At 44.3% G+C, this 9,892-nt stretch overlaps 1 protein-coding gene across 4 annotated transcripts in view; it reads left to right on the plus strand.

Moving 5' to 3' along the window:
* ints8 (integrator complex subunit 8) overlaps nt 1-9,878 on the plus strand; it is a 154,497-nt gene extending 144,619 nt beyond the window's left edge. For 2 of the 4 annotated variants that reach the window (XM_063067235.1, XM_063067227.1), the window contains 2 exons: nt 6,696-6,748; nt 9,647-9,785. In XM_063067235.1, coding sequence (XP_062923305.1) covers nt 6,696-6,748; nt 9,647-9,651 — 58 coding nt within the window. In that variant the 3' untranslated portion in view covers nt 9,652-9,785. Of the gene's footprint in view, nt 1-6,695; nt 6,749-9,646 lie in introns of all 4 variants that reach the window. The other 2 variants (XM_063067219.1, XM_063067212.1) reach the window with 1 other exon arrangement.
* The last annotated feature ends 14 nt before the right edge of the window (nt 9,879-9,892 follow it).

Below are 9,892 nucleotides of genomic sequence, written 5' to 3' on the forward strand. Positions count from 1 at the left end.
CTACAAATTACAACTGGAAATAGAAAAGGCTTGTCAGAAGGGCAGTGTTATGATAATTGTGGGAGATTTTAACATGCGAGTAGATTGGGAAAATCAGGTCAGCACTGGATCTCAAGAGAGAGAATTTGTAGAATGTCTGTGAGATGGCTTTTCAGAACAGCTTGTTGTTGAGCCCACTAGGGGATCGGCTGTACTAGATTGGGTATTGTGTAATGAACCGGAGGTGATTAGAGAGACTGAGGTGAAGGAACCCTTAGGAGGCAGTGATCATAACATGATTGAGTTCACTGTGAAATTAGGAAAAGAGAAACCGAAATCTGATGTTTCAGTGTTTCAGTGGAGTAAAGGAAATTACAGTGGCATGAGAAGTTGACTGGAAAGGGACACTGGCGGGAAAGACAGCAGAGCAGCAGTGACTGGAGTTTATGCAAAAAATGAAGAATGTGCAAGACAGGTATATTCCAAAAAAGAAGAAATTTTTGAGTGGAAAAAGGATGCAACCGTGGTTGACAAGAGAAGCCAAAGCCAAAGTTAAAGCAAAGGAGAGGGCATACAAGGAAGCAAAAATTAGTGGGAAGACAGAGGATTGGGAAGTTTTTAAAACCTTACAAAAGGAAACCAAGAAGGTCATTAAGAGAGAAAAGATGAACTATGAAAGGAAGCTAGCAAATAATATCAAAGAGGATACTAAAAGCTTTTTCAAGTATATAAAGAGTAAAAGACAGGTGAGAGTGGATATAGGACCGATAGAAAATGATGCTGGAGAAATTGTAATGGGAGATAAGGAGATGGCAGAGGAACTGAACGAGTATTTTGCATCAGTCTTCACTGAGGAAGACATCAGCAGTATACCGGACACTCAAGGGTGGCAGGGAAGAGAAGTGTGCGCAGTCACAATTACGACAGAGAAAGTACTCAGGAAGCTGAATAGGCTAAAGGTAGATAAATCTCCTGGACCAGATGGAATGCACCCTCGTGTTTTGAAGGAAGTAGCTGTGGAAATTGCGGAGGCATTAGCGATGATCTTTCAAAAGTCGATAGATTCTGGCATGGTTCCGGAAGACTGGAAGATTGCAAATGTCACTCCGCTATTTAAGAAGCAAAAAGGAAATTATAGACCTGTTAGCTTGACATCGGTGGTTGGGAAGTTGTTGGAGTCAATTGTCAAGGATGAGGTTACAGAGTACCTGGAGGCATATGACAAGATAGGCAGAACTCAGCATGGATTCCTTAAAGGAAAATCCTGCCTGACAAACCTATTACAATTTTTTGAGGAAATTACCAGTAGGCTAGACAAGGGAGATGCAGTGGATGTTGTATATTTGGATTTTCAGAAGGCCTTTGACAAGGTGCCACACATGATACTGTTTAACAAGATAAGAGCCCATGGAATTATGGGAAAGTTACATACGTGGATAGAGCGTTGGCTGATTGGCAGGAAACAGAGAGTGGGAATAAAGGGATCCTATTCTGGTTGGCTGCCGGTTACCAGTGGTGTTCCACAGGGGTCCGTGTTGGGACCGCTTCTTTTTACATTGTGCATCAACGATTTAGATTATGGAATAGATGGCTTTGTGGCTAAGTTTGCTGACGATACGAAGATAGGTGGAGGGGCCGGTAGTGCTGAGAAAACGGAGAGTCTGCAGAGAGACTTGGATAGATTGGAAGAATGGGCAGAGAAGTGGCAAATGAAGTACAATGTTGGAAAGTGTATGGTTATGCACTTTGGCAGAAAAAATAAATAGACAGACTATTATTTAAATGGGGAAAGAATTCAAAGTTCTGAGATGCAACGGGACTTGGGAGTCCTCATACAGGATACCCTTAAAGTTAACCTCCAGGTTGAGTCAGTAGTGAAGAAGGCGAATGCAATGTTGGCATTCATTTCTAGAGGAATAGAGTATAGGAGCAGGGATGTGATGTTGAGGCTCTATAAGGCGCTGGTGAGACCTCACTTGGAGTACTGTGGGCAGTTTTGGTCTCCTTATTTAAGAAAGGATGTGCTGACGTTGGAGAGGGTACAGAGAAGATTCACTAGAATGATTCCGGGAATGAGAGGGTTAACATATGAGGAACGTTTGTCTGCTCTTGGACTGTATTCCTTGGAGATTAGAAGAATGAAGGGAGACCTCATAGAAACATTTCGAATGTTGAAAGGCATGGACAGAGTGGATGTGGCAAAGTTGTTTCCCATGATGGGGGAGTCTAGTATGAGAGGGCATGACTTAAGGATTGAAGGGCGCCCATTCAGAACAGAAATGCGAAGAAATTTTTTTAATCATAAGGTGGTGAATCTGTGGAATTTGTTGCCATGGGCAGCGGTGGAGGCCAAGTCATTGGGTGTATTTATGGCAGAGATTGATAGGTATCTGAGTAGCCAGGGCATCAAAGTTTATGGTGAGAAGGCGGGGGAGTGGGACTAAATGGGAGAATGGATCAGCTCATGATAAAATGGTGGAGCAGACTCGATGGGCTGAATGGCCTACTTCTGCTCCTTTGTCTTATGGTCTTCCTCCCCATCGATCTCCCTCCTGGCACTTGTCTCTGCAAGTAGACGCGTGCTGTACCCCCTCCCTCACAACCATTCAGGGTCCTTCAAGAGTCCAAACAGGTAAAGCAACATTTCATCTATGAGTCTGTAGGGGTCATCTGCTATATCCAGGGTGGTCTACTCTAGATCGGTGAGACCCGACACAGATTAAGGGAATGCTTCATCGAGTACCTTTGCTCTGTCTGCCACAGAAGGTGAGATTTCGCAGAATCCACCCATTTTTATTCTAATTCCCATTCCTATTCCAACATGTCTGTCCATGGCCTCCTTTGTGTTCACAATGAGGCTACTCTCATATTCCATGATGCTGTCCTCCAGCCTGATGGCTTAAACACTGATTTCTCTAACTTCCAGTGATTCCTTTCCCCTTCTCTTCTCCTCTCTTCTCCTCCTTAGGGTGCCCCTCCTGTGTTTCCCTTCCTCCCATAGTCCACTGTTCTTTCTGATCAGATTCCTTCTTCATCCCTTTACCTTTTCCACCTGTCACCTCCCAGCTTCTCACTCACCCTCTTTCCCGACCCACCCACCTTCCCCCTCACCCGGCCCACTTGTGCTCCATCCCCTCCCCCACCACTTTATCTGGCTTCTTCCTCTCCATAGGTGCTGCCTGGCCTGCTGAGTTCCTGTAGCATTTTGTGTGTTGCTCTGGATTTCCAGCGTCTGCAGAATCCCTTGTCTTTATAATTTCAAGTGATTTTATTTTTCAGAAACCTCCAAAATACTTTAATAAGACCATAAGACATAGGAGCAGAATTAGGCCATTCAGCCCATCAAGTCTGCTCTGCCATTCCATCATGGCTGATTTATTATCCCTCTCAACTTCATTCTTCTGCCTTCCCCCACCCCGTAACCTTTGACACCATGACTAATCAAGAACCTATCAACCTCTGCTTTAAATATACCCAATGACGTTGCCTCCACAATCATCTGGCACTGAATGCAACAGATTCATGTTTAGCTATGTTGAAGATGGATTGTTCCCTGAGGAACATTAATAGCATATTGTTATGAACTGTTTATCAGAAAGTTGGTAATTCCAGACTAATGCTCATTTGGCTGTTAAACACGTCACAAAATCAGTAACTTGTACTTCCTTTGCCTAGCTTGGCAGGAAAAAAATATTTAGACAAGTATAAATAATTTCACTTGTAAATATTAGAAACATAGAAAACCTACAACATAATACAGGCCCTTCGTGCTGAACATGTCCTTACCTTAGAAATTACCTAGGGTTACCCATAGCCCTCTATTTTTCTAAGCTCCATGTACCTATCCAGGAGTTTCTTGAAAGACCCTATCATATCCACCTCCTCCACCATCACCAGCAGCCCATTCCACACACTCACCACTCTACGTAAAAAAAAACTTACCCCTGACATCTCCTCTGTACCTACTTCCAAGCACCTTAAAACTGTGCCCTCTCGTGCTAGCCATTTCAGCCCTGGGGAAAAGCCTCTGAGCAGGGGTCCCAGAACAGATCCCTGAGGCACACCACTGGTGACCGACCTACATGCCAAAAATGACCCATCAACAACCACTCTTTGCCTTCTGTGGGCAAGCCAGTTCTGGTTTTCCAAAGCAGAGGTTACAGTGGGACATTGATAGGATGCAAAACTGTTTTGGGATATATAATGAGTGTCTACATATGTGTTCATGCATGTACATGCATGTATGTGTGGAAGTATTAACGGAATAAAATTTTTAAGTGAATTAGGATAAATAGCTGTGTGTATTTAAATTTATTTTTGGTTTTATTTCGAGTTACAGCACAATAATAGGCCCTTCCGGCCCAACCAGCTCACGCCGCCCGTTACACCCATGTGACCCTCACAATACGCTGGAGGAACTCAGCAGGTCGGGCCACATCAGTGGAAACGATCGGTCGACGTTTCGGGCCGGAACTCTTCGTCAGGACTGTAGGGGGAAGGGGCAGAGGCCCTATAAAGAAGGTGGGGGGAGGGTGGGAAGGAGAAGGCTGGTAGGTTCCAGGTGAAAAACCAGTAAGGGGAAAGATAAAGGGGTGGGGAAGGGGAAGCAGGGAGGTGATAGGCAGGAAAGGTGAAGAAAGAATAGGGGAAAACACAATGGGTAGTAGAAGGAGGTGGAACCATGAGGAAGGTGATAGGCAGCTGGGGGAGGAGGCAGAGTGACTTAGGGATAGGGGAAGGGAATTACCGGAAGTTGGAGAATTCTATGTTCATACCAAAGTAGAAGGAGGCGGAACCAAGAGGTATGAACATAGAATTCTCCAACTTCCGGTAATTCCTTCCCCCTCCCTTCCCCCATCCCTATGACACTCTGCCCCCTCCCCCAGCTGCCTATCACCTCCCTCATGGTCCCGCCTCCTTCTATTACCCATTGTGTTTTCCCCTATTCTTTCTTCACCTTTCCTGCCTATCACCTCCCTGCTTCCCCTCCCCCCGCCCCTTTATCTTTCCCCTTACTGGTTTTTCACCTGGAACCTACCAGCCTTCTCCTTCCCACCCTCCCCCCACCTTCTTTATAGGGCCTCTGCCCCTTCCCCCTACAGTCCTGACGAAGGGTTCCGGCCCGAAACGTCGACCGATCGTTTCCACTGATGCGGCCCGACCTGCTGAGTTCCTCCAGTGTGTTGTGAGTGTTGCTTTGACCCCAGCATCTGCAGATTATTTTGTGTTTACACCCACGTGACCAGTTCCCCGACTAACATGGAACGCGAAGCACCCAGAGGTCACGGAGAGCGTACAAACTCTGCAGACTGCAGCAGGAATTGAACACGGGTAGCTGCGCTGTAACAGTGTTAAACTGATCGCTACACTACCATACTGCCACAAATATTAGTGGAATTAAATGTTTAGGTGACTAATGATAAATAGTTGTGTGTAAATATTAGTGGAATAAAGTTTTAAGTGTGTTTAAGCTGTCTGTGTGCACACGTGTGTTCAGTGGGTCTGAAATATCCTTTCAGGTGCAGATGTTACTATAAGGGTTTTTTTTTGGAATGTTGTACTTGAATAAGACATGCAATGTGTAATAATCTACACATGTAGCAGGGTGTTTTGTTTTAATGTATTGAGCAGTGCCCGTGAATGTTGTGGTACTGCTACACAGTAACAGCGATTGCACTACTTAGCAGGGGTAGAAACAGTGTACCACTGAACGTATAGTGTCACATTCTGAATCCCCGGTGTGGAACTCAACCCCCTTTCACACTAATTACTGTCTTCTCTCAATTAGAAGCTGCTGGTGCACTTTTTTTGAGAGATTATGGTTCATGGCATTTTGAACTTCTAAGTACTGTACTCTGAAATTAAATTGGGACTGGTCGAGGTTTATGCCTCCTCTCATCTAAATAGTATTATAATCACTTAATTTTAAAAATATAACGGTGTCGTTTTTGGTGTTGCTTGTTTTGACCATAGAATGCGACGGGTCACCTTCATAACGCAATAGATGTACAGTATGCTGTGAGAACCCTTGAGTTAGCTTTCATTTACCTGTTTAAATTTTAAAGTAAATTTACTATCGTATACCACCCTGAAATTAATTTTCTTGTGGGCATTCACAGTAAATACAAAGAAGAAAAAAATTATAAATGAGCACCAAATACTGAGAACACAAGACAGAGTCCTCAAAACTGAGTCCATAGTGATGGGGTGGGTGATATTATCCCCTTTGGTTCAAGAGCCTGATGGTTGAGGGATAGAAACTGTTCCTGAACCTGGTGATGTGGGTCCTGAGGCTCCTGTACCACCTTCCTGATGGCAGCAGCGAGACGAGAGCATGGCCTGGGTGGTGGGGTCCCTGATGATGGATGCTGTTTCCTTGCAACGCTTCATGTAGATGTGCTCAGTGATGGGGAGGGGTTTACCTGCGATGTGCTGGGCCCTTTCCATTATCTTTTGTAGGCTTTTTTATTCAAGGCCATCGGTGTTTTCATACTAGTCTGTGATGCAGCCAGTCAATATACTCTGCACCACACATCTATAGAACTTTGTTAAAGTTTTAGATGTCGTGATGAATCTTCACAAACTTCTGAAGAAGCAGAGGCACTGCTTTGCTTTTTCCCTAATTGCACTCACGTACTGGATCCAGGACAGATCCAAAAAAGTCCACAAAAACTGCAAATGAAACGCCACTCTCAAATAGAAATTTTTCTTGACAGATTTTGCAGACATCCATCACAAAAGAGGGGAAACAGACAAACGGCAAATAGCGGTAAGTCTACGAATTCTGGTGCTTTGGATTACATTTCATGCACGTGTGTGGAGATATCACTTTGTAGCTTGCTGGTTTGTATGTATGGATGTCACAAATAACAATTTTCTAATTACTGAGCTAGATTGTTCTGGAATTGGTGCATTCTGAATGGCCATTGCCTTGTGCTGAATCATTTTTATGTATATTCATGGAGAAAGGGAAGTTGCTGGTCGCTAGTTATTTTTACAAGTAATCAAGACATAGTTGAAGCCCTCCATTGGTCAGGTTTGACCGTAAATATTGTGTCCTAACTGTCTACATAAGCAAGCCTGGACAGTACGACATGGAGCAAGCTGTTGCCCATTTAGCAGGCCCCCGCTTCTCCACACAGCTGATGAATCCAAAGGAACGGCAGAGAGTTTGGCACCAGCAGCATCGCAGGAGTTGCCAGTCAGCGTTGAACCAGTAACCTGCCTTTACCCCTTCTGTCAGTAGAAATGGTTCAGCTGGGCTTAGTAGCTAAACCACACATGAAGGCCAGGAGCTGGACTTGGTGTGAAAGACTCTGAGATAGGAGCATAGTGGGAGCTTTACTCCACTACCACCAGCAGTGTAAGTACATGGATAGGAACGAGCTAGGGGAAATGGGACGACAGGACATTTGGCACAGATATGTTAAACATGGAACACCATAACACACTACTACCCTGTTGTGCCAACCTTTTATCCTGCTGTAAGATCATAAAAGCATGAGAAATAGGAGGTAGAAGGCCATCTGGCCCATCGAGCCTGCTACACCATTCAGTAAGATCAGGGCTGATCTGGTCACGGACTCATCTCCATTTCTTATATTTCTTATTTCCGAATGGACATTGAGCCCATGAACACTACCTCACTATTTTTCCCCTCTTTCTGCACTAATTTAAAATTTATATATACACTGTAAGATGTATATCTTATTGCAATACATTAAAAATAAATTACAATGTTCCACTACCCCAAAACACCAAATTTCACAACACAGGCAGTGATCTTAAACCTGATTTTAATTCATTTTTCTCTCATGCTTATCTGTTTCTCAAATGCCTCCAATGTATTTGCCTCTCCCACAACCTGGTAGGGTGTTCCACACACACACCACTCTCTAAAACCGAACAGCTGGCCTCTATCATCCCCCTCTACTTTCTTCCAATATTGTGTCTGCTGTCGTTAGCCATTTCCATGCTGGGAAAATGTCTCTGGCTGTTCACTATCTATGCCTCTTAGCATCTTGTACACCTCTATCAAGTCACCTCCCATCCTCCTTTGTTCCAAAGACAAAAACCCTAACTTAACTCAACCTACCTTAATAAAACATGCTCTCTAATCCAGGCAGCACCTGGTAAATCTCCTCTGCGCCCTCTCTAAAGCTTCCACATCCTTCCTGTAACAAGGTGACTGGAACTGAACACAGTATTACAAGTGTGGTCTAACCAGGGTTTTATAGAACTGCAACATTATCTCACAGCTCAAATTCAGTTCTCCCAAACATCCACCTCACCATGCCCAGCAACTTTGAGGGATCTATGGACATTGACCTGAAGATCCCTCTGTTTCTTCACACTGCTAAGAATCCTGCCATTAACTCTGTATTCTGCCTTCAAATTCAACCTGCCAAAGCGAATTTCACTTTTCCGGGTTGAACTCCCGCCATTTCTCTGCATCCTGTCAATGTTCTGTTGCAATCCCCAACCCTCCACAGCATCCACAACTCCAACCATTGTGTCATCTGCAAACCTAACTCACCATTCCACTTACTCATCCAAGGCATTTATATATATTTTAAAAAATCCACAAAGAGCAGGGGTCCCAGAACAAATTCCTTCAAAATAGCACTGGTCACAAACCTCCAGGCAGAATACACTCCATCTCATGCCACTCTGCCTTCTATTGGCAAGCCGATTCGGAATCCACACAGAGCCAGGTTTCCTTGAATCCCATGCCTCCTGACTTTCTGAATGAGTCTACCAGCAGGAATCTTACCAAAATCTATATACACATCCACTGCTCTACCTTCACATAAAATATCAAAACGTGGCAAAATGCATCATTTGCATCAATCAGCAAGGATACACTGGGGACAGCCTGCAAGTTATCACCATTGCTAACATTGCATGCCCTTAACTCACTATTGCTAACCATATGTCTTTGAAAATGTGAGAGGAAACCCACATGGTCACAGGGAGCACGTACAAACTCCTTACAGACAGCAGTGAAACCTGAAACCCTCGGTTGGTAATCGTCACCCATGGATGTTGTGTCCCAGCTGTCTACATGATACACAAGCCAGGGCAATGATACGGAAAGCCAGCTGTTGCCCGTGTAGCAAACTACCGCTCTTCATGCAAAGGAACAACAGAGACCAGTAGTTTGACACCAATGGCATTGGAAGAATTACTGGACAGCATTGAACTCTCTGCAAGACTGCCTTTGGGTCTCCAGCTTGACCTCTCCCCCCTCCCCCCAAGGTTTACTCCTGAAGCCTCCCCCACAAGTGGGTATAGCCACAAGACAGCAGAGGTTTGCAATGTTTTCCTTGTCCTAGATGAGCTGGCGACCACAACTAATGAGCCCCATCTGGCCAAAACGACTGATTTTAAGGGGCCCGTAACCCACCTTTGCCCATTCTCCTGTCAGTAGAAACTATTCCACTGGGCTTAGTAGCAAAGCCACACATGAAGGCCAGGGTCTGGACTTGGTTGGCAGCGGCTATTTGAGGTGCACATCATTGGGAGCATTTAATAGGTAATGGTAGATTATCCCCACTACCACCTCTGGCTATGCCAAAAGACTCATTTCCTTGTGGAAATGATCCAAGTTCATATAGCTTGTGCATAATTTATGACCCATTTTGATAGTAGTTTAAATATTTTCTAGATTAAAGCCATTGGACAAGCAGAGCTCAACTCCAGCAATCCCGAGGAGGTGCTGCAGTTAGCAGCACAGAAGAGAAAAAAGAAGTTCCTACAAGCCATGGCAAAACTTTACTTTTGACTGTTAATTGATGCAAACTTTTGAAGCAGGTGCCTGAGACACTTACAGTATTTAGTTGAAGCATTTGCCGGATAACACTGCTTGTGTAATTTGTTAAATTTCATAATAAAATAATGCAAATAACAATTG

This window comes from Mobula hypostoma, chromosome 1 (genome assembly GCF_963921235.1).
Source record: "Mobula hypostoma chromosome 1, sMobHyp1.1, whole genome shotgun sequence".
Classification (NCBI taxonomy): domain Eukaryota; kingdom Metazoa; phylum Chordata; class Chondrichthyes; order Myliobatiformes; family Myliobatidae; genus Mobula; species Mobula hypostoma.